This window comes from Pseudonaja textilis, chromosome 1, assembly GCF_049901715.1.
Source record: "Pseudonaja textilis isolate UNSWEBS1 chromosome 1, rPseTex1.2, whole genome shotgun sequence".
Lineage (NCBI taxonomy): Eukaryota > Metazoa > Chordata > Lepidosauria > Squamata > Elapidae > Pseudonaja > Pseudonaja textilis.
This window is the reverse complement of record NC_141990.1, coordinates 147,096,723-147,122,804: the sequence shown is the minus strand read 5'-3', so window position 1 is coordinate 147,122,804 and position 26,082 is coordinate 147,096,723. Positions and strand designations below refer to the sequence as shown.

At 37.8% G+C, this 26,082-nt stretch overlaps 1 protein-coding gene across 1 annotated transcript in view; it reads right to left on the bottom strand.

Moving 5' to 3' along the window:
• Positions 1-26,082, bottom strand: part of SLX4IP (SLX4 interacting protein) — a 91,372-nt gene that overhangs the window by 35,537 nt on the left and 29,753 nt on the right. The window contains exons 4-5 of the mRNA XM_026710402.2: positions 3,395-3,472; positions 2,446-2,569 (exon numbers count right to left, since the gene is read on the bottom strand). Of these exons, the coding sequence (XP_026566187.1) occupies positions 2,446-2,569; positions 3,395-3,472 (202 nt within the window). The remainder of the gene's footprint in view (positions 1-2,445; positions 2,570-3,394; positions 3,473-26,082) is intronic.

Below are 26,082 nucleotides of genomic sequence, written 5' to 3'. Positions count from 1 at the left end.
ATATCTGGTTGGTTTGATGATATTATTCATGTTCTTCAGTTGTACTTTTAAGGAATTTGTGAGCTGTAGTCAGAAGCAGTATTTTCGTTTACTGAATACTATAGACCTTTTTTCTATCCTGTTCTTTTAGGTGGTATCCATTTGTACCATCATTTTATTTTATTTTTCAGTTGTTGGAAGACTGTTACAATTTTTAAAAAATTATATAAACAAATAAAATATATTCCATTTTAATAATCACAGAACCTTCTTGGCAAAACTGTCTTCTGCTTCCTTTTTATGGATTATCCCATCATTTGGGCAGCTTTATTACCAACTTCAGCATTCCAGTCTCCCATAACTGGTAGGTTGTCTTTTGTGAGAATTGAATTTACAAGGTGTTATAAGTCACCACAGCACTGGTCAACTTCTGCTTCTTCTGCATCTGTTGTTGGATTTGGATTGCCATAATATTGCTGTCTTGCTTTGGATTCAAAAGGAAATCATTCTTTTATAGGAGGGGGTTGTTTTTCAAGTCTAATTTTGATACCTTTTTATTGCAAATTATTGCCACTCCATTCCTTCTGTGATTTTCTTGTCCACAATGAAATCTGGTACTCCTCTGACATGAACTTCACTCCACTGCAGATCTCTGATTCCCAGTTTACTTATTTCAGTCTGGACATTTATGTTTTGATAACATTAAGTATATCTTGGCTTATGGTTGATATCCTGGTCAGGTCTACTTGGTAGGGCAGATAAAAACCTTACTCTACTTTCTTTTGTTTGCAATTCCATTTTATTTAGGGGAAAGGGGGTAGTTTGTGTTATTAAACATCAAATCAGAAGTTTAAAGGTAAGGAAATTATACTTTGAATGCCACCACTTTTGTAATTATTTTTAATTAAAAGAAATCCTTCCCTGTTACCAAACCAGGCTATTTCTTTTCTTTTTTAAGTCTGATGCTGGAAAATGTTCAGACATGCTTCACTTTAAACACCTAGACAGTTTTAATGCCCTGTGAGAAATCCAGAGGATTCTTTCTTCCAAAGATTATATCTGACCACAAAACAAGAGAAAGACTTAACATGCAAAGATTAAAATATATGGTTAATTTTTAACTGCTCCGTACAATCTTAAAGTCTCACTTTCAACTAGATTAAATAATATAACAATACATGCACGGATCTGCAAGTATTACTCTATCCTCATACACACACGTCACACATGGTATAATCTTTTATAACTTGTCAGTTAACAATGATCTAACTGGGACTTATTTTCTGAAAAACATACTGTATGAGTTTGTACTGTGTTGCCCATATATTTTCAGTGTTATTTCCCAACATCCAAGCAGAAAGTCACAGCTTGCTCACAGCTGCTCAGCTCTTTCCCCAAATATAAACAACACATTGCTTTAGCACATCTTTCTAACATCTGGATTGGGAAGAAGGCTTTACATCCCCTTCTTTCATCCAGGATAGGTGGTATGAAGGAGACACGAGCAGGAGCTTATCTGTTCTTTCAAATTTCCATCTCTGTTCTAACTACGGAAACTCAGCATGGAACTTTTCTGCCCGTTTGATCAATCAAAAGAAATTATTTGACCTCATTTTATTTTGTTTTAGCTCTCATCAACTAGCCATACCTTTCTAGGATTTGAACCCGGGCCACTTGCATATTAGGCAGATGTATTAACCTCTAGGTCACGGGCTCTCCTTGCTTTGTCAGCCATACCAGGGGGGGAAATTAAGTGTTTTTCCCGGTGAGACTGGACATCTGCTTAATATGCAAGTGACCTGGGTTCGAATCCCAGAAGGGTACTGTTAGCTGATGAGAGCTAAACAGCTTGAAATACCTATACTAGTCTCCCTCTATTTCTCTGTTGGTAAATTTAAATTTAACACACAAAAAGGCAGAAGTGACTGCCTGTGAAGGCTCCTGAATTGGGGCTGAAAGTCAAAGCGGAAGCAATATGCTCCTTCCCATATTTGGATGGACCAGGTTGCCCTGATAGACTGGTCTCAACGGAAAAACACTTTCTGCCCACCGTTTTCACGTGTTCTGGAGTGATTTGAGTTCCCAGGAAGTGAGATTTTAAGATAAGGAGTATATGAAGGACAAACTACTTGGGATCTGTATTCTGCCATTCATATATCCATTAAATTATTAATGGCCGCCAACTGATCAGAGATCATTTATTTCTCATTTCCTTCTTTAAGTGGTTCATATAGTCTCTGCATGCTTACTTTTTAATTCTGAGCTCTGAATAAAAATCTTGAGTTAAAAAGAAACCCGATCCTATGATGAAATCATCACCCACATATTAAAAGCATCGCCATTTCTTATTGAATTTGATTACTTCCACATTATATAATCTACCTATTTGATTAAAAAAAAAACCTGTGCAGTATTAATCAAAAGATTAAGTAAATGGAGCTGTAAATAAAAACGATGAACTCTTACCTCTTAAAGACAAAGAATTAGCTTCTCCATGTTCGGTTTGCTTGCACCGGCCGTGCAATTTACGTGCTTTCAGGTACTGTTTTACTCTTGATTCAACTGCATCTTTCAGCAGAAGACAGACTTCCTGGGAGATAATTTGTCTTAAGGTGAGTTTAAATATAAAGACCGAGAAGAATGATTTTTTTTTTCTACTTATTGCACATAATAATATATTCTTACAAAACTTGTGATTTGCAAGTTAAAAAAAATGCAAGTACATCAAAAATCAGTGATTATTTTTTAATCTATGCATATTAATAAAGCACAATATTATTGACAAATAAATTGCTTTATTTTTTTTAATGAAACGACAGAATATAATTTATTTTCTAAATAAAATACTTTTTGTTTTCCCATAGACCAAATTTAAAGATCATGTTTTCCTTTTTTCTTTTTTTAAAAATCTCTATGCCAGTGATGGGTAACCTTTTTGTCATTGCGTGCTGAGAGTGCACGCACACGTGTGCCTGAACCCATAATGCAATGCATGTGCATGCTCCCTCTGCCCCCGTGTATGTGCGCATAACCCCACCATGATCCCCACCCCTGTGCATGCGCCCCACCCCCCCTGTGTATGCACAACAGATACCCAACAACTATCTGGCTGGTGGGAGGCGTGCATGCACAGTAGAACTGTGCTAGGATGATGGCTCACGTGCCAGCAGAGATCGCTCTGCATGCCATTTCCGGCACTAATGCCTAGGTTCGCCATCATGGCTCTATGCTATGGCCACTGTAATATATACAGAACAGAATGAAGGGAGAAGTAGAAATGAAGAAAACTGGTATATGCTTTTTCCTTCATAAAATTAGCTCTGCACTGAGCAGCTGAAGTGGATTTATAAAATCATGAACTTCTTGAGATCAATTTCTTTAGATATTTTTAAAAGTAGGAATGATCAGTCTTTACCTCTCTCTGATGATCAGAAAACCACATATGGTCCTGAGATGCAATATGGAAATCTACCAAGACTGCAAAGTTTCCACACTTGGGATAGCATTTGGAGATATCAAGGAAATAAAAAGAAATTGACAATTAAATGATACACTATCAACAAGCCTTAATATTTATTTAATTAATTAGTACCAAGCAATTCTAGGCTGCTCACAATACCATAAATAACAGAATCAATTACAGGATCAAAACATTAAACAGTGGGCATTAAAACATTAAAATTAATAGTAAAGCAGATAAAAAGAATCAATGTGCAGAAAGGGTAGAGGTAATTGACATAGTACTTAGCCTTAGGCTTTAATTTAGTAAATTAATTATACTCCCTGCTTTTCATATTTTATATATAATTGAAAATAACATAGGATATAATATTGGCAGATCTGTCCACTTAGCTGTCAAAAGGGCCATGGTATTTATTAAAAATCTAAACTCAAGTTATCATCAGTATAATAAGTGTCTTGAATAAACTTCAGCAACAAAATAAATAGCCCAATTAATGTCATATTTATTTATTGTTTTTATTTTAATTACACAGAGGTTACTTTGATGTTTTACATTTCATATTAAGTGCTGTAGATCACCTTGAATATTTGCAAACTCAAAAGGCCGGGAGATAAATTATATATGTGTGTGTGTGTGTGTGTGTGTGTGTGTGTGTGTGTGTGTGTGTGTGTGTGTGTGTGTGTGTGTGTGTGTGTGTGTGTGTATCTTTGGTTATTCAGGTTTTCTCCCGCGTAAAATTGGAAGTATTTAGGCGACATTTCGATCCACATACAAATACCCGCGAAAACCTCAGAAAACAAATGTGGAAAAGACCCGAACACACCTAGACCTACACACACACACACACACGTGTGTGTGTGTGTGTGTGTGTGTGTGTGTGTATAGGTCTAGGTGTGTTCGGGTCTTTTCCCGTGTAAGATTAAGAGTATCTTGGCAACGTTTTGGCGAGGTCCCACTTGCCATCTTCAGGCTGGTGCTTTCGGCTTCGTGCCAGTGCAAGCAGTGTGATCGGAGCTGCTGTCTCTCTATAAATACTGCTGGGGGCGGGGGGGCTGGTGTGCTGGGCTGATTGGCTGCGCTGCTGCCTCTTGATTGGTTGATGGAGTTGATGTTGGTATAATGGGCTGTGTGATGGCCTTGTGAGTTTTGTTGTGGACATATCCTAGATCTTGTGCTGTAAACAGTAAATCTCCTGGTACAACAACTTTATATCAAATCCTGTGTCAACTGTTCCCATACAGTGAGCTGCTTGTAATTACCCACTATGGAAGAAATTCTCCATCTCCACGGTTCCATAAACTCACAGATTTTGATAGGTTGATTGTGATGAAAGTTTTTATCCAGAGGGAGTATTATTATTTTTTCTTTCTGATTTTAAAGTATGGGCCACTATTCCACTTATGAAGTTTAGGGCCAAGGTCAAGTTCTTGGCAAAAAGTTACATTTCAGTAACTTAATGGTGTTTGCTGTAGGAAAAAATTTATTTTTATTCTGATGGGTGAATTAGATAATACTAGTTCAAAAGTTCACAGGAAGTGTTAATTATCAGGGATTGCTATTATGGTACAAAATGACACAAGTGGGAAATCTCCGAAAAACAGGTGTCAAAACATAACTCAGTTGATTTCACAATGATAATGGATGTAATTTGATTTTTTTTTTGCAACCTATGATTTCTCAGGAAAAATTACGTATGAGCCACAAATCCAGTTATGGAAAGAAATTACCAAATTTGGATAACAACCCTTTTATATATATTGTTTATTGGCCACACGCATTTCTATGCTCTTTACTGTTTAAATAAATCTAAGAAATATTATAATAATAAACCATTATTCATAATAAAAATAAAAGCCAGGTTGAATATCTATTCCTGCAAAAGATGAGGTGGCCAATCTTCCATTAATTTAGCATCTCAAACTAGTACGTGTTTTATTATTTTAAGAATAGAGTAGAATAGAGAATAGAGAATACCTTTATTGTCATTGCATTCCACAAATACAATGAAATTTAAAAGCTACTCCAGCACAGTGCCCCAAACACCACATCACAATCAGACTAACAGAGTATTTAAAAATAATAATAATGATGATGATGATGATAATAATAATAATAATCCTAGTCTAAAATCTATCTAAAACATTTAGTAAGTTAAATAGTTTAAAAATGCCACTACATACATAGGACTAAATCACAAATGCACTGTTTGATTCAAGACAATTATTGCCTTGGAAAAGAAACTGTTTCTCAGTCTATTAGCCCTCATTTTAAAACACCTATAACGTCTCCCTGATGGTAACAGTTCGAAATATGAATGTCCAGGACGAGAATGGTCTGAGGAGATTTTTAGTGCTCTAGAGAGGAGTCGGGTCTTTGCAATCTCTTCCAAAGAAGAAAGAGAGCAGCCGATGATTTTTTGTGCTCTGTTTATAACTCTCTGGAGCGTCTTCTTATCCACTGCAGAGCATCCAGCATACCACACCATTACACAGTATGCCAAAATGGTAAAAAGTAACCAGCAACTTCTCACCCAGACCACTGTTTTTCAGCAGCCTCAGAAAGTGCAGGCGCTGTTGGGACTTCTTTGCAGCGGCAATGCAGTGTGTGGACTGACCAAGTAAGGTTGTCGGAAATATGAGTTCCTAGAAATTTAAAACTATGAACTCTTTCCACACAATCTCCAAGTCAGCAGTAAACATTTTTCTCAATCTTATAATGGACTGAATTCAAAGCAACTTTTAGCTTATCTGCTTTGTATTTTAACCCCTATAATTAAAAAAAAACTTTAACAAAACAAAGGTAATGGACATGCTTTCTCTAATTATGTTACCTTCCAAATCAGTTATCTAAGTGGTCTCCTAGAGTTGGCTTTCAACTTCTGTAACAACCATGGCTTTTGGGCATGCTTATTGGGATTAATAGGAATTGAATTTTAATGTGTTTAACTATGCTAAATTAAACTAGCTGGGAAGACTACAATGATCTGGAATCTAAAATTCAAGATGGACACAAGCTATTAACACTGCAAGTAATTGGCATCTTTTATAACTCTGCATTTTTTAAAAAATTAACAAAATGATCTAATAGTATTACGGACATCTTAACAAATATAAAATGAAAAAGACAAATAATAAGGCCATGAAACTATGTATAATTCTGCCAAAGGCTATGGGAAATATAAAAAGTTCAGAACTTAACAACTTGTGCTCAGCCAAACTGTATTCTCCCACAATAAATTAGACCAATTCAAATAGCATACTGATATTATGCCTCAGATCTGATACAATACTAAACATTTAATTCACAATAATATAGACAAAACATAAGATGTCTAGCATTGTGAAATACTAGATTCCATACTCATAGTGTATCTAAGAGATATCAGCTAAAAATAATATTAAATCAGACTACAGGCCTAAAAACTGTCAGGCAGTTAGAAAAATACATTTTTGTTCAGGAGTTCAATTAGTTATTTCCTAATAAGTATGTTTAAGCAGCTTTTTTTCCTCCCTCCCCCTCCCCCTCCACAGGTAGTCCTCACTTACTGATTGCCTAAGACAGCAACCATTCAGAGTTACAACAGTGATGAAAAAGTAACTTTGCCTCTATTTACAATCTTGGCAGTCCTTTAAGACAAAGGAAAGCTGAAATAAGATAATAAGCACAGTCACGATTTCGGTCATCAGCTGGTTTGCTTAATGGTCAAGTGACTGGTCCCAGTAGATGAGGACTACCTGTATATCTTAAAAGATAATATACAGATTAAAGACCTGTTCCTCTGTCATACATCTGATCAATATATGAACAAAAAGAGTAAACTGCTGAATTATTTAATAACCCTCCAGTATTACTTCTTACATGGACAAAGGATTGCTGAACTTTCACATATGGACTATAGTAGAACATGTATACCTAGTACAGGTAATCATCTAATTGTCTCAGAAATTCGGACTGAGATTGCTGACTCCAAGCGATGCGATCATAAAGTGCAAAATCACATGACTGCATTGCTTAGCAACAGCAATCTAGGCAGTCCCCATTGCCATCTTAGCCCCAAGATGTGTAAGTCGTTTAATGGGAAAAGGTGGAGTCCCAGGTAAGAACTGTAGGGGTGGTGTGGGCGGATGGCGGGGGGGTGGAAGACACCAGAAGAACGCCAACGCAGGCCACTCACAAATCATGAGAGGCCAGGGGAGCGTCTGGGAGAATCTGCGTGTGGGTGGGGGTGGGAGGTTACTGCGGGTAGTCCCCCTCCCAAAAAAGAAACTTACCAGAATGACTTGCAACCTTTCCTAATGGTTTCCCCTTTGAGTTTGTTTGTAGGAAACCAGCAGGGAAGGTTGCAAATAACAATCATGTGACCGTAGTTCCCTGCAATATTGTAACTGCAAGCTGAGCACCTGAGTGCCTCACATCAAAATCATGATCACATAGCCACAAGAATGCCGTGATGGCCAGTACCTCAAAGACCGATGGTATGTCCATTTTTTTTCAGTGTCGCTATAACTGTGAATGGCTACTGAACAAATGGATGTAGGCTGAAAGTAAAGCACAGGCCTTTCCTGAAAAATATGAACTCCCCCACCCCATGGAATAAACAGTGACATACACTTAGCAGTAATATAATTTTTGAGTTAAGGTTCACCTATCAATCAGCAGGAATAAAAGCCAACAGAACTAGGCCATTATAAGGAAGGCGGGTGATTGTTCAGGTGATAGAATCATTTCAGAAGGAACAGGTAACTAAGCAAATGAAGTCTGTCAGAGAATTAAAAACCACCTCTGTATTAATCCAATTAAAATTAATTTAATTCTACCCAATTAAAACATTTTTATTAATTTTAAGAAAATACAATGAATGGAACATGACGGTATAGATGAAACTTATATAATAGTTTTTAGCGGGTTATGGTGCTTGTGATTGATTTCTGTATTTTGTTTATTTACTACAAACAATTTTGCTGTTTTTAATTAGGTGAGCCGCTCAGAGTCACAAATATGAGTTGGGCATCTATATACATTGAATTAATTAAATAACTGATGTTTGAGTTGGGCTTGCAATCCTGATAACGTTTGAAAAATTACCATGTTGGTATGACTAGGGTGGGTGGGTGAGCAATTCCAATACCACGGTACACTATCCGGCATGAGCAAGAACGCCTAGTAGAGTTACCATTGACAGAAAAATAAAGCTAAAAGTAGTTTACAACAGGCATGAAGGCATTTGGGACTCCATGGATGGGAAAAAGGCAACCCATTAAAATTAAAAATCAAAGCCAAATGAATTCAATTGCAAACCCGTTCTATATCATTTGAGAACTAAAAAATATATAAATTTAGCAGTCATGAAAAGAACCATTAACTGAAGAACAAAATATGCTTTAAATACTTCAAATATACTTCAAACGGAAAAAGTAATGAGAATACACAAAGAAGTATTTCAATGTCTTGATAATTATGTTGTTTAGTTTATAAAATGAAAAATACATATTTTTAAAACTTCCCCAAATCTTCTGCAAATATTTGCAACAATGAACTGTTTTTTAATTAGTAAAAGCACTGGTCAGCCAATATTTTATTACAGTATATGGATTGCATTTGTTTACTGTAATATATTGTGTTTCACCTATCATACATTATTGCTGTATTGCATTGGCTATGGGTGTTGTTTCCACACACCATTTATAACTAGCTTGACTGAAGCAATTTATTTATCTATAACTAAATAAACAATCCATTGATTCTGCATTTTACCTTCCTTTTGCTCATTAATATTCTGTCCTCTCTCATCAATTTAGCACATGAGATGTTGGATCAGATCTGACCTTTATTTATTGATTTGTTAAATTTATTTGCCATTTATCTGGACTTGGGGGCTACTTTATGTGGCTTACAACAATAAAAAGGAAGAAACGAAGAGAGTGTAAACAGAACAGATGTAAGATAGTAGAACAATGAAATAAACAGTGAAAAAGAACACAACAAGAACACATCATTATGATTACCACAAAAGTTGGGTACAGAGCAGAACACAAGGGCAGGACGGGGAGTCTGCAAGCATGGAACTCTCTCATTATGAGCCATGGTGGCGCAGTGGTTAGAGTGCAGTACTGCAGGCTTCTTATGCTGCCTGCTGGCTGCCTGCAATTTGGCAGTTCAAATCTCACCAGGCTCAAGGCTGACTCAGCCTTCCATCCTTCTGAGGTGGGTAAAATGAGGACTCAGGTGGTTGGGGGCAATATGCTGACTCTGTCAACCGCTTAGTGAGGGCTGTAAAAGCACTGTAAAGCGATATAGAAATCTAAGTGCTATTGCGGCTATAGCTATATGGACTCCAGGACAACTGGCAGAGCCAGGTCTTTAGGCTCTTGCAGAAGGAATTCTAAAGAAAGATTCTACCTGCTCTTATCAATATTGACTTCAGTTCTTCAAGTTATTTCTAAACGGGCAGAGCATATTGGCAAGGAGAATCATGAAGACTGGGGAGACTTTAAAGTTTGCAGAATAGCAAAAACAGATTTAGAAAAAGAAACACATTACTGGATGGGTCCAAGCCAAGGAGGATTTAGTATGCACCCTAGGCCCAGAATACTATGTAGCTATTGTGAGGAAAAGATGGAAAGATGGGATGGATTTAGAAAGAGCTAAGTGTGTTCTGAACTGGAACACATTTTCCTGCACTTGTCAAATATACCGTATTTCCCCATGTATAAGCACCCCCTTTGTATAAGCCACCCCCCCAATTTTTGGACTGTGAAGTTTTGAAAAAAATATTTTATTAGAGAAACAAGTTATGAAGAAATAAAATTTACAAAGAAACAAAATTCGACGTCTAGATCTACAACTTCGGTCATGACGCCGAAAGCGGTGCGGGCGACGCTAGCAATCTACGCACCGGAGCGAGAGTAGGAGCGAAGCATTCAGGCCGATGCCTAGCGTATGCATTTCTATCGCGTACTCGTACTAGCACTTTTCGTAATCGTATCATCACGTACAATTTTTACAAAAAGTATAGCATACTGCTGGAAAACCAGTTTATTCCTACTTTATTATTTTATGCATTTTTCACGTATAAAAGTGTACCTGCTTTGTATATGCCACCCCCTACTTTTGGGCTTGAAAATTTTGGAAAAAAGGGGTGGCTTATACATGGGGAAATACGGTAATATGTTAGGGTTTTTCTCGAGGCGCATGCTAAAATGAAGCCCGTTTTGAAATGATCACAGAACAGTGCTATTAAAGGTTTCCATATCAGTTGAGGCAATGTGTTGCCATCAACTTTTCACGAATACTTTATCTCAGATCAAAAGAAGACGAGACGTATTGGAGCTATCTGTTAATTCATTGGAAGTAAGCAGGCTTTTGATAAACACGACAAAGCATTCTATTCTTTCAGTGGATTCCTATTAACACAGAAATCTAGAAATCTGCTGTCACAATGACTCACCTATAAAGATACATTCCTACCAATCATACAATATTACTAATATTCAACTGAGTATTCTTAAATGGATTTAATTCTATACTATGCATATAGCAAGGATCAATACTTATTCTAGATCAATATGAACCAAATTAACTTGAGCCAACAAGGCATTGGCACCTTTATGGCAGTCTGTTCTGCACGTTCTTATTTTCCTACTGACAAACTGTGTCCTTCCTTTTTTTAAAAAAAAAAAAGCCAGCCAGATAAAAGGGAAACTTGGTTTTTTATATGAAAGAAGTGCATCCATGTATTGAGATCCAACAATTTGAGCATAGGAGTCCAGTCCAGAGTATTTGGGTAAAAATAAAAAGGATATTGTGCGAGTGTGTTATAAACTGCCAAGCCAGGAAGACAATTTGGAGAATGCCCACCTGGAACAGTAATGAACACATTCAGGAGGGAAGACAGAAGCAACGGGCGATTTTATCTACTTGGACATCGGTTGAGAAAACAATAAGACCAAGACTGAAAGGTTCAAAACTTCCAAGTGTTCTTGCTGATCATTTCAAATTTCTGAAGGTGAAACAAAAGTGGATCAGTGTTTCCAGATCTGATCCCAACCAAAAGGGAACAGATTGGTGGAATTCAATTTTTTTTTACTACCGTTTCTGTGGGTGTAGCTTGGTAGGCGTGGCAAGGGAAGGATACTGTAAAATGTCCAGTCAGAGGTGGTATATGCCGGTTCTCTGAACTACTCAAAATTTCCGCTACCGGTTCTCCAGAAGTGGTCAGAACCTGCTGAATAACCACCTCTGGAACAGAAGAGTTAAAAAAAGTACTCAGAAAGTTGGGGATGAAGTGACCACATGTTTCTCCATGTCAAACTCATATCCCGTTTTGATTTTATGACAAATTTTAACTGACTTGTAATTTCAGCAAAACATTCAGTAAAGTCACTCATGAAATTCTAGCAGATAAGATGACAAAATGTGGGCATGATTATGCTAACATAAGATGAAAATGAGTTGAATTGTATGCAATAAATAAATATCAATGGCTCCGTGTCAAGCTGAAGTGTCAGGTGGTGTTCTGTTATAGGCACTTTGCTATTCAATATATTTATAAATAACCTAGTTGAGGAGTTAGAAAATAAAATCATCAAATTTGTGGATGACACAAAATGGGCAGAAGCTATATCAGGAGAGGATCCAGAGCTCAAAGGAAGTAATCATTCCTTTTTATTCCATGTTAGTCAAACTACAGCCAGAATATTGAATCAAATTGTGTGGACTGTATTTTAGGAAGGACTTTTGACAGTTTGGAGAATATCCAGAGGCCAGCAACCAAGATAAGAGGCTGGGAAAAAGAAAGATTGGAAGTGTTGGGTACATTTAGCAAAGTGAAGATATAATAGATCTGAAGGACTACAGTGTAGAAGATGGGGCAGAATTGTTTAGCTGTTTCAGAAGACAATTTCATACAAGTTATAAATGTGTTTAAATTACAAGGAAGCTGATTTTGGTAAGACACCAAGAAAAAAACATCTTAATAAGGGTCTGTTCAATAAGCTTTGAATAATTTTAGGTTCTACTCTGTACCTCCTCCACTTCCTCATTCAACATTATCTTAATATAAAATTAGCTATACTTTGCATCAGTACCTCAGCATGCAGAGAAGGGAAATTCACTTTTACTTCATCACTCAAGTTCTAATTAAAAAAAAAAATTCTTCCCTTTCTCTTTCCCCCCTTTTTCTTGGGAGTAAGGAGTAGAGGAAGCAGAAAAGCCTATTGATAATATGAGCATTTTAACCAGAGGTGCCTATGTTTTGTTTCTTGGTGAATACAGTAATATTCACCTCCATCCACATTTCAATAGAGGCAATATCTGTACAAGTAACTAGAGGTGGTATTCAGCAGGTTCTGACCAGTTCTGGAGAACTGGTAGCGGAAATTTTGAGTAGTTCAGAGAACCAGCAAATCCCACCTCTGACTGGAGATTTTATAGTATCCTTCTCCTGCCACGCCTACCAAGCCACGCCCACAAAACCAATAGTTAAAAAAAAAAATCCCACCACTGCAACTAACTCAATATTTTATATAGATATTTTTGCACTGGTCAGAAGCAAGCTTATTTCTCTGAAATGTTCACTTTGGCTATTTCCTAAAGAAACCAACTTAATTGCTTTAATGAGGTATCTTTTGGAGAGTCTCCCAATAAAAAAAAAATCAATATACTATATTCAGCTTTTCCTTCTAAAATTCTGTTCTCATGGTGCCAGGCCACAAAATCCCACAAGAGGTGAACTATGGTTGCCTTAGCAACCAGCTGTTTTACCTTCCTCAGTTTAATTAGATATTAACAGAAAGAAAAATACAAGTTAAGGGTATGTGTAATGGTTAAAATAATGCCAGTTAATTCCTAAAAACATGAGAACTGGAAAAAAAAACTGTAGAAATCAGTCTTGGATGTCCTACTGCTCTTCATGATTGTACAACAATTAACTGAAAGGATACTTTTGTAAGACTTAATTTTTATTAAGAACGTTTTAGTATTGCTTTGTTTTATTTTTTTAATGAGACATTTTAAACTTCATGACTGCAGAGATAATTATATTACTAGACCACCAACAGACAGCAAGAACTGTTGCTTCCACACCGTGTCTCCTGGGGAAAAATCCACTTCTTGCTTTTCACGCACTCATTCAAACTTGTATACAATTATTATTTTTTAAATTCTCTGTGTTGGTGCAGGGAGGGAACCCACTTCGTTGCCAAGAAACTGAAGAGGCTCTCAATCACATGCATCCAACTGGATGCCAAGCAGCGCAAATGGGACTGCTGCCTGCCATGACTGCCCAACCAGGCTGTGTGACTTTTGCCGAGATGGACACTTGGCTTTATATTCCAACTCAAGGAAATGCTTGGCCAACTGCATTGGCTCTTGCATAGAGGAGGAAAGTTCATGAGATAATAGTCTTAACCAACAGCTCAGCAGAAAAGCATTGTGGGTACATCTGGACTTGCTTGCATTCGAGATGGATGTGTGCTTCTACAGCACTGTAGTGAGATATGGGTTCACAACTCTGATTATTATTAAACTCTCTGTGTGATCTTGGGAAAGTCCTTATCCATTCTTCTTTCATCAAAGCATAGGGCTGGAAAGGGCCTTGGAGATCTTTCAATCCAACTCTCCCCCCCCCCCCTCAAGACAGGAGCCTTATACCATCCCAGTCAAATGGCTGTCTAGTCTATTTTTGAAAATCTCCAGTGATGGAGTACCCACAACTCCAGGAAGCAAGCTATTCCAATGATTAATTGCTCTGTCAGAGCAATTCTATTTCTTTTTAGGTTGGATCTCTCTTTAACAAGCTTCCACCCATTACTTCTTGTCCTGTCCTCTGAGGTCTTAGGAAATAAGATAATCCCCTTGTCTTTATGACAGCCCCTCAAGTATTGGAAAACTAGTATCCTCTAATCCAGTGGTTCCCAAACTTTTTCAGTCCACCGCCCCATTGGTGCTATAAACTCTATCCTCATCCAGGGGTGGGATTCAAATTTCTGTGGGCGTGGACTAATTTGAGGGTGTGGCTTGCTGGTCACATGACTGGGTAGACATGGCTTGTTGGTCACATGATGGCTGGCATGGCTTGCTGGCTGGGCATGGCTTGCTGGTCACGATTGGGTAGGTGTGATCTGGTGGTCATGTGACTGGGTGGGCGTGGCCAGGTGACTGGCAAGCCAAATACATGTGGTCCTCACTTAATGGCCGGTTGCTTAGCAAGTGTTCTAATTTATGACTGGCCTCCTCTGAGATACTTGACCTGTTTTTGGAGTTTTGACAGCCATGCACACATATATACACACACTCCCTTCTAACCCTGCTGGAGCAGATCATTGCACTTGAATTGGCAAAGCATCTCTGATTAGATTCTAGCAGTGAATAAAATCTAACCAGAGATGCTTTGCCGATTCTTGTTGATTTGTTTTATTTGTATCTCTTTATTTATGTTGCTGAATTGCATTGACGTGTGTCCCCTTCTTGTACACAACCCAGAAGCTTTTGTGATTCTTTGCAGCAAAAGTTACCGACCTCTGGCATTGCTCTACTTTTCAAACATGCCGACACTGCTGCGTTCTAGGTGCCGGCCCCACAGGTCCACCCCATTGAGTCCACTGCACTGGAGGGACCTGCCCAAGCAAGTCAAGTCAATGGGGTGAGCCTGAGAGAGGGAAAGGGAGAGAAAGAAAAGAGAAAGAGAGAGACAGAGAGGGAAGGAAGAAAAGAAAGAGAAAAGGGAAAGAAAGAAAAAGGGACAAAGACGGGTGGTGGTGGAAGGAAAGGACAGAAAGAAAAAGAAATAAAGAAGGAGGAGGCCCAATGTTCAAGTTTATCCCTTTCTGGATCTTGAGCCTATCTTCCAAAGTGTTAGCACTTCCCTCCAGCTTGGTGTCATCTGCAAATAGGACGAGTTCCCCTTCTATCCTTTCATCTAGATCATTTATAAAGAAGTTGAAGAGTACTGGACCCAAGACCAAGCTTTGACGGACCCCACTGCATGCTTCCAGGTTGATGGAGTTCCATTGAGGACTACCGGCTGAGTGTGGTTGGTCAGCCAATTGCAAATCCATCTGGTGGGGGTACTATCTATCCCACATTGTTTTATCTTGCCAAGAAATAGATTGTGGTCTACTGTGTCAAATGTCTTGCTGAAGTCCAAGTGTACTATGTCCACAGCAATTGCTGATCCACTAATATAGTGTACTTTATTTTAAAAAATGCAATAAGATTTGTTTGGCATGATCTGCTTTTAAGAAACCCATGCTGGCTTCTAGTAATCACCTTGTTTGTTTTTTGGTGCTCACAAATCATCTGTTTAATTATCTTTTCCAGGATTTTCCCAGGTATTGATGTCAACAACCATAGCAATAGTACTTAAGATTCATACACGGTTTCACAGTGCTTTACAGCACTCTCTAAGCAGTTTACAAATATCAGCATATTGCCCGCCCCCCCCACCCCCAAATCTGGGCCCTCATTTTACCAACCTCGGAAGGACGGAAGGCTGAGCTAACCCTGAACCAGTCAGAATCGAACTCCTGGCAGTGGGCAGAGTTACCCTGCAATACTATGTTTTAACCTCTGCACCACCATCACTTTTTATGTAAGATATCCTTTGGCTTTTCCTTGCTTCCACAGCTTTTTCTAAACTGCTTTTCTAAAACAGCTGAAGAAAAAGGCATAACGCTTATTATCGTGCTGATAGGGTCAACTTAATTTTGTGTCAATAGGTCAATTTGATAAAAATATAGAAACCATGGGTTTAAAGCAGGGTTGTCAAACTCAAGGCCCAGGGGCGGAGGGTTGCAGGAGGCCATCGCAGCTGAAAATGGAGCTTGAGAGCCTGTTTTTGCTGGCAGAGCCCTCGGGCCTCCACAGGCGCCTCTGACACGAGGGATGTTGAGCTGGCCACGCCTACCCTAGCCACGCCCATCCTGGCCTCCAAGGTCAAACACAACCCTGATACAGCCCTCAATGAAATTGAGTTTGATACCCCTGGTTTAAAGGGCTCTAACAGCTTAAACAGTAATAGCATTTTAAAAATGTTTCCATGAATACTTAGTTGCTAAATTCTGCTTTTACATTTGATAACTATATAAAGTATGATAATGTTGTGAATAAACCATGGCATACATAGTATATACTTTTGTTAGCAAATTTGACACATGGTCAGTAAAAGGTCTTGGGGGAAAGGTATATTGCATTTACTTCCAGTTTCCCCCTTAAGTCCATATTTTCTAAAGGAGGAAAAGAGTTTTTTCTTTCCAGCATGGCTTCAGAGTGTTCACAGCTATCACCTCTCCATAGCCCTAGCAGTGTACATGATGTCAGCAGCCTTGCTATAAATGAAGCATTAGAATTACACACCCTGCATTGTTGCACCACTGTGTTATGGTATATCTCTTCCCTAATTTCAGTTATTCACACTTCACAGCAAAGCCAGCAATGGCTTCAAACTTTAAATTGCTATGTTTCATAACCTAAGAATCATCTGACTATTTTAATTGTTTGGGAATTTTCTGTTTCTGATGCTGGCAGAGCACTTTTCCCTTCTTCTTCATGCCAAAAGCTGATGAAACGTAAAGCTTTATCCAAGCACAACTAAGATGCATCTGGCGATAGCATCTTGAACTGGAAATGCATTATATACCTGACAGCTTCCTAGTCACTGAGGTTCCCAGAGACCAAAAGGAACAGGATGGTTGCCTGTGGCAAGTGAAAATATCTTGCAGCAACCAGAAACAAACTTTTTTTTCCCCCTCTTTGCCAACTGTTGGGTCACTGTACTGGATCACTAAATTGGCTCCGTTGCTTGAGAAGCCTAATTACGTGTTCAAAATACAGCAAACAAATTAAAAGACTGCATTATTTACAACTGCTTCTTTAGTGATCGTTCAAAATTACAAGGGCACGGAAATAGTTACTGACGACCGTTTTTCACGCTTACGACTGTTGCAGCCTCCTCGTGGTCACGTGATCAAAATTCAGGTGCTTGATTCATACTTATGACAGTTGTAGTGTCAAGGCCATGTGATTTCCCCCCCCTTTTGCAAATCTTCTGACAAGCAAAATCAATGGGGAAGCCAGTTTCACTTAACAACCCTGTTGCTAACTTAACAACGGCAGTGATTCACTTAACAACTGTGGCAAGAAAGGTCATAAAATGGGGCAAAACTCACTTAACGGTTTTGGGCTCAATTGTGGTTGCAGGTTGAGGACTACCTATATGTCAGGTAAAGCAATAAAAGAAAATCATCATAAGAAGATGGAAGAAAAGTATTTCCTAAATCAGGAATGGGAGAAGACTGCGTCCAAATGGCACAGCAAATACAGGTTATAAGTAAACATACAATGGTAGATTTGCCTAACACAAAATTGATATTTGTTACAAGCATGCTGCAAGTTTCTACAACGATGTTCAGTATTTGTAGGAATATGAATCCATCATGCTATTAGGCACATAATTGAAAGCTCAAGAAGCAAGCCCTAACTAATTTCTGTTACTTACTCCAGATTAGTGTGGAATGAACTGCAACCCAAATAATTAAATTAAAAACCGTACATCATATACTTCTCTCATTTAAACTGATAAACAAAACAACAATAAAGGAGAACTTGCTTAAACAGTTTATATAATTGCGACATACAAACTTAGAAAGGCTCTTAAAGCCTACTTAATTAGGAAGCAGCTTGATTTTCACATCTAAATTAACAATACATTGTTTGAGAAAGGGCCCAGATACCCTTCTGAAACTCCAATTCCATCAAGCAAAAGACAAATAATCATGTCCAGTCACCACATCTTTCTCTAAACAACCACTTCAAAAATCCATCTTTATGCTTCAGAAGAGTAGCTGGGGAATGGATAGTATTTCCTTTGTTCCACTATCTGCCAAACACTTTTCATAGCCTGTCAATCTTCTTTACAACACAAAACAGGTCACTTACATTTAAATTCATAATCAAAAAGTGAACTATCCATTTTACTTGAACCAAGTATCATACACTCACCATAAACAATGAAATGCAAGACTACACATATATTTGTGCATAGTCTTGCATTTCAAAGTCATATCTTAAGAGCTTCCATAATGCAAGTGAGAGATTGAAATATTCTTAAATATAAACCAATTACAAAGCACAAGTATTCAGCAACGAACTAGTTTAGTGATGCAGAAAAGCACACTCAATCTAATGCACTACTAAGCTTCCCTGTCTGTTTGTAACCTTCAATTAGCCCAAATGGTGCATCATAGGGCCACATTTCTGAAGCGAATGGGCTAACGAGGCATCTAAATCCAGGACTCCTTACTCCCCTGGAATTGAAATTTGAAGAGTCTTCTATTTTCAGTTGTATTTGCAAACTTATGGCCATTGCAGCAATGCCATGGTCAGGTGATTGCGATTTCCGACACTTCCTGCCAGCTTCTCACAAGCAAAGTCAGTGGGGAAGCTGGCAGGAAATCAGAAATTGCTCCTCCTCCCGCTGCCTTTTTTTGCCCTCCTGTGGTCATTCTATTTCTCTGTTTAGGTAAGGAAAGAGCTCTGAAACGATGACCCAGCAAGTCATGGATCGTCCAGTTCTTAATAAAATTAAATAATTCATTTCACCGACGTTTTCTCAAAGTTGTTGCTTTTGATGTGCTTATTGACTTAAGGACTGAGCCCGGCCACATGCAGCCTGAGAAAAATGTTCTAATCTATGTTCAGGCCATGTAATGCTGAATGGAATAGTAACAAGAAGACACTCCTATTTCCCAAATTAGTGCGGAAAGAGTTAATGCCCTGAGGCATCATTGTGCACGCAATCTGGTAAATGCAGAAAGCTGGGAAGGAGGAGAAGTTTACTTTTCAACCATGCCGCTAAGGGATTGTCCAACTGGAAGCAGCTTTTCAAAATTTGCCACGAATCCATTAAAAGAAAAAGAAAAGAAAACTTCCCACTGGATTGAAAGAAGGGAGGAGAGCATCTTATTTGCCTTATTTCTTCTTCATTTTCCCATTATTTTAATATGTTACCTACCGCAGTAATCAACTCATTAGGTCATATGCACACCATATTCCAAGGACAAAACATCTGCAGATGTTAAATCCTTGTGCCAAATGTTTCAGCACATTAAAAGATGCGTTGATTACCAGGCCTGAACTTATAACATTATAATATTTCAACTTATAGATCTGATTCACATTTTCTTTTTCTTTTTCAGTTTATCATATCTGCTATGCTGCAAAGTAAAACTATATATTTGAGAAAGAATAGGAAATATGGTTATTTATATAGCTTATAAACACTGATGTCCTACCATTCAGTAATTTGGATGGTATTCAACAGTTTACAATTGAATAGTGTACATTTAAAAAAAAATGAAACACAACTGAAAAATAGAACAGGACTATTGAATTGAAAGGATGGAAAGACTTAATCTACCAAGTGCCAAGTTAATTTTTTTTAAGAAGAAATAAAACTCACCCCGCAAGAGGTTAACTAAAGTATAATTTCTTGCTTGGGGATAAGTATAAACCCATAAGGCAAAATGTAGGAGATTTCCATGTTCATCTCCGGAAAGCCCTCCTGTCTTCCTGCCTTCGTATTAACTGTTGATACTGTCTATCATAGGAGGCTGAATTTCTTCTTAAGATGGATGCATGATGTAGGACTTTCTCTCAGTCTTTCTTGAACATCAAGGAGAAAGAATGACACAGATTCTATAGTCTTACCTTCTGGCCCTTATAGTTTTGAATTTGATTACTAAGGAAAACAGGATCACTCCCAAATCAGGAAAGTAAACCGGGAGTAAGAATTGTAATTCAGCATTATCACGTGAAAAAAGAAAACATAAAATTTCCTTTTTAATTACAGGCAGTTTCATGCAAATCATAATCGCTGGAGGAAGGTAACATTACAGTTGTTCCAAAGCATAAGAGATTTAAACCGATAGAACATACAGAGTATTTTCTTATCTCAGAAAGCCAATGCAAAAGAATTCAGCAGATGCACAGGTTGTAAATTATCTTAAACAAAAAATTCATTTGGAAGTTCAAACTTGGATCTGAGCCAAAGGGAGATTGAAAAAAAAACCCAGTAGGATTCCAGGCTTTCATCCAGCAACTTCTTGATTTTTTTTTCATTGAAGTTCTGCATTGTGTCTTTTTTTTTTAAATGATCCTCCTCCTCCTCTCCCAAACTCCCAACAACTTACCTGCATATGGAGAGTTAGGAAAACTTATAAGGGACTTAACAGTTATGAGAATATCTTCTTTAAGAGTTTTGTGTTTCTCTAGGTTTCTAGCTGATACTTTGGAGCCTGTACAGCTGAGTTAGATATGGATGTGGGCTTATCTGCTTATTCACATCCAGGCAACATCTTCAATATTTCCATCTTGTGAAGATTGGACTTCAGTTTATGCCATTCATTGTTCTAGCTCTGTCACCTAAATTGATCTAACAACAAATCACCACTGAGTTTCCAAAGCTGAGGTTGGACTTGAACCTGGGCCTTTCTGTACCTGACCCAACACCTTAACTTCTGCACCATCATTGCTGTCTGTCAGGTTTTACAGGCCAACATTGGACCACATAGAAGATACCAACACAAGAATTCGTGAAACACAACGATGAGTTTTCAAATACCATCTACTCTCTAACAAGCATGCATACAGATATTAATGGAAGACCATGTTAGTTTATGGTAATTTATACTGTCACTACAGGACAGTACCTTGTGAATCTTATCCTGGAGGTCCAATTCAGTAATATGCTGCGGTCAATCTTATCAAAAGATCTTATGAAGAATTCTGTTAATTTAAAGGCTCCAGTCTTTCGACTTAAGACTTTTAATTAAATGACCTATTCATTTCAAGTACAAAATTAAGCCCAAGCCACACTAAAGTAAATTTAGATAGTAAGTTTAATTAAAGAATATCTGGAATTCATGTTATAGGCCATAATCAATAGAGGAGAAATTAGAAGCTAGTGAATATTTATGAAGTGCTTCAAATTCAGAATCACCTCTGTTATGATAACTAGAATTTATTGACTTCACCAAAGCTATTTCAAATCTGGATGCAATCCCAAATTCATATCTGTAATATCAGACTCCAAGGGCATGCACATTTATGAATTACAGCATGTTTCTTTGATATGTACAAAAACAGCAAACACTTCCACAATCACAAACATATGAAGAGAGGTACTTTGTTCAGGAACAAACTACATGCAAAATATTAGAGACTTCTTAGTATCTTTGATTGAGAATGTGAAACAAATTCTTGAGACCCAATGTCTACCGGGGTAAATTAGGGATTGCCAAACTACTAAAAAAATTAGAATCTTTTAATATCGCAGACTCACATGATATTTCTACCATTCTACCATCTCTCTACAAGGCCATTTATCAAATTTTCTTCAAAAAACAAACAAAAGGTCCCTTTTCTTTGAAATAAATGAGTGCCTGGATGGGTTTGGGCCCAATATATGATGCAGGCCTATTTCCACACATTCTGCTCCTGAAGCCTGCTGTAGATCACACAGCTGAATGGACTTGTGATTAGACACCAATGCACACAGACAAAGTGATGCAATTGATGTACCTAGATACTCCTCGTAACTGATGCAACACCCACATATTTCATCTTAACAAAGAAGCACTGTTTTCCGACCTTAGCCATTTTAAGATGTGTGGACTTCGATTCCCAGAATACTCCAGCATGCAATGCTCATTGTATCATCCATCTTTAAATGGCTAAGGTTGCAAAGCGTTGGTATACTAGATAAGAAATATCCATATGAAAAAGTTTCACAGTACATACTATAATAAAAGAAGGTGGAATATTGGAATAGCACTGAATCTGCTATAGTCTCAAGCCATTTACACCTTAAACTTCCAAAAATGCTATTGATTTCTCCAAATTTCTGTTCCACGAACTGTTATCAAAATTCACATTTTCTATTTATAGTAAAACGACTGTAAATACGACCAAAAGCTATTATTTCCAAACATACTGTCAACGTAAGTTTAAAGAAATTCATTTCCAAACTTGCCCTTACAAGTTATAATACTTCAAAGCCTTATTTTTAATTTCCACTGGATTGTGTTACTAGATGGAAAATATTTCCCACTGTTAATGATTGTAACATTAAGCAGCTGTGGTAATGGGCAGTAATTAGGAAGACTAAGGCACACAAAGATCTGAGGAATATTACAGTACATTTATTCAAATGATGATTATCAGTTTTCAATTTAAAGTAAACAAACAAACAATGTCTTCTTTCACCTTACATGAACTAATTTCCTCAAGAAAAATCAGAAAAAAATTCTTTTTGACATAAATATACCCACCCAAAGCTAGAACAGTGAAACATGGAAAATCATGGAACAGAAAGCTTCTTTCAATTCAAAACACAACAGACTCAGAAGAATATTTCTCCCGTTTTCTGTTTAAATACTTCCATCTTCAAGTGTTATATAGTCCCTGGTCTTCAACTAAACAGAAACTATGCAGATCTTTCCTGAGGTGTCCCATCCTATAATAAATGAAATAGTTGAATCCAGACTTACGGAAGTTGATTGAGCAATGAGGTTTTCCAGATATCCACCCTCTCTCTAGCCCACCAGCCCACTGCTATTGTGTCCCCCAAAGCTGCTGCTCAAGATCAAGTTATTCACTTGAATTTGAAGTTATTTTCTGTAAACCTTTTCAGCCAGACACAATTTATTCTTTTTTGGAAGGTTCCCCACTCCCCAGCCTAAAAAAATCACAGAGAAAAAATATGGGTTAAAAATCATTATAAATGGCAATACAGTTTTGTCCTGGTTTTGCATTTTGTTTAAAGAAATCTCTGCCTTAAGCCGGGTGGAAGTTTCAGATCGCTTTTAAACCTTTCCTCCCCTCCAAAATATCACCCAAAGTTGGCGTTTTGCCACTGAATGTTAGCTGCATGATTCCGGGGGAGGCTGGGCTGTGAGAGGGCTACATATATTCTTGTCAATTCTTGTTTTAGTGACTGGGGAAACCAGAAGTTCACAAAGGCTGCTTTATCCAAGAGGAAATGCCCAGAGCACCTCATAATTAAAGACTATCATGGCTGTATTAGTTTAGGTGATTAGATAAGTTGCGGGAAGGGTCATGCATTGATAATAACAAAAATAACAATCATGCAAAAGTGGTGATGGCAGGTTCATTGCAATGGGCAGGTTACATCATTTAATATTTGTATTCTCCATAAATAGCTGAGAGGTTTTGCATGCTGTAAAGCAATTTTCTCCAACTATGTCACAATCTAGGGCAGGGCTGTCAAACTCCTGGCCCACGGGCTGGAAGCGTCACGCACTGGCCACACCCACGCCGGGTTTAGCGAAGGGGAAAAAAAGTCCCGATATGTCATGTGACATCACCATGACGATGACGTGAGTTTGACACCCCTGATCTAGGGAGTTGATTTAAACACAGGATTTCTAGGTGCTGCCACATTGGTTGGAAAATTCTGAGAACTGAAGTCCACACAACTGGACTCTCCCAATCTCCCAGGAAAGGTTATAGCAAGGAAATAATGTTAGAGAAGTCCCAACGGTGCTTGCTTTTTCAAGAGGCAACTGGACCTTCTGGTTTTTCTTTGAAGATGTTTCACTTCTCACCCAAGAAGCTTCTTCAGCTCTGAGCTGGAGAAGCTTCTTGGATGAAAAGTGAAACATCTTCAAAGAAAAACTAGAAAGTCCAGTTGCCCCTTGAGAAAGCACCTTTGGGACAACCATGACCTGGATGACTGAGAATCTCCATAGACTAATGTTAGAAAAGGAAAGCAGGTAGAAAATCTACCTTTGAGAAAATAAACTTTACTTGTAATAGTACAGCAAAAGAATAAGGCAATACTTCTTCCATTTATACAGGTCATTAAAAGGCTGACTATTGCAGTTTTTCTGATATGTATATGCCATATAGTAAACCTGGGGTAACGTCCCCCACGCCACATTTGCACCTTTAGCTGTCCCTGTCCAGCCCGTGTGAGCTCAATAGCAAATTAGAAATTAAATGGAAATAAGGGGTCTGTAGTGAGAAGGAGAAGAAGTGAAGTTGGGCCTATCTCTGAGCAGTTGTTATGCGCTCCTTCAGCCAGCTGGCAGTTGCAGGAGGGCGGGGACAGAAAGTGTTTTTCTAAGTCTGCATAGCTTTGGCCCCTTGACTGGAACAGCCCGAGGAGTTGAGGTGATGGAATTTGAGTGCCTCAAATGAGGCTATATTGGTTTGGCCATCCTCAACAGTCACAGCTTCTCACTGGCTCTTTGGGGAAATGAATTGCCCAGCCCTGCCATATAGGGTGGTTGTTCTTGAAAATATAGGAAGAGAGAGAGAGAGTAGTATCTATACCGCCTGGGCTCCTGAATGAAAAGTGAGATATAAATTTAATCAATAAAGTAGTTAAAATTACAATGTAAAATATTACATTTTCAACTACAACGCTGGCAAGACTATACCAGCCAATTCATGCAAATTGCCTGGAGCACTTTTTCTTATCCTAACAGTCCTTCCAAGAATCATTAGTTCCAGATTAAAAACTTTTTTAAAAAAAACCTATCATATTAAATATCCTGTAGTTATTTGCCTTAATACTGTTTTTAATAAACATTTTTTTTTTAAAAAATACTTTATTGAAAATATTTACTTGAATAAAAGAAAAATAAGAAATATATTAAAAGGAAAAAAATAGGTAAAGGAAAAGAAAGGGGGGAAGCTAATTAAAGAAGTGACTGCCAATCTTCATTACAGCAGTTACAATCAAACTCATTATCCCTGTTCCCTCTAAAACATAATCATAATTGTCCCCTTATTCAACACTCTTTAGATATCCAGTCTGAAAATAATCATTTCAGCTCTATTTTCAGCAAAAAGGCTATAAAAGGTTCAGTAAGTACTTGTTATTCCATTATGTATAATCCAATATATCTCCATTTTATATACAACTTGCTAATAAAATAGCATCCTTTTCTAAGAATTTATCAATCATAAACAAAAATATTTTTCTTTCTTCCTATAATTCTCTCCTCCCTCCTGTAACATTCACTTGCTTTAGTAATAACCATCTTCTCTTTATTTCAAACTTGTAATCCATAAAAGTGCATCAAAAAAAATAAAAGAAAGGCTTTCCCCCATAACATTTTAGTTCCTCTTATCATTCCATACTTCTGTAATCATATGCTCTTCTCAGAAGTTGGTTTTCCTTCTTTTTCTATGTATCTCTTTTTTAACTCAACCAGATTCTTTAAGGCAGGGGTGTCCAACCTTTCACCTTCCCTGGGCCACATTAGAAGATGAAAATTTGGTTTGGGCCACACATAAAATAAAATAACAGTAACGATACCTGATCATCCAAAAAAACCATAGAAAACATAGTTAACATATTAAATTTATTTGGAAATGAAGTTAGTGAGATGTTTTTATTATTTATTATTAATTATTTATTAAAAATTATTTATTTTTTATCACGGTTTTTTTATCACGGTTTATCATGGTTTATTTTCTGGGCAAATTTTGCAGCGGGGGGGAAGAAAGCTCGCCCGCCTCGCACCTACCTCTCCTCCTGCAAATGGCCCGGCTGGATGAGGCAGGACTGGAAGACAGAAGCAGCAGCAGCAGCGGGGGCAGAAGCAGCAGCGGCA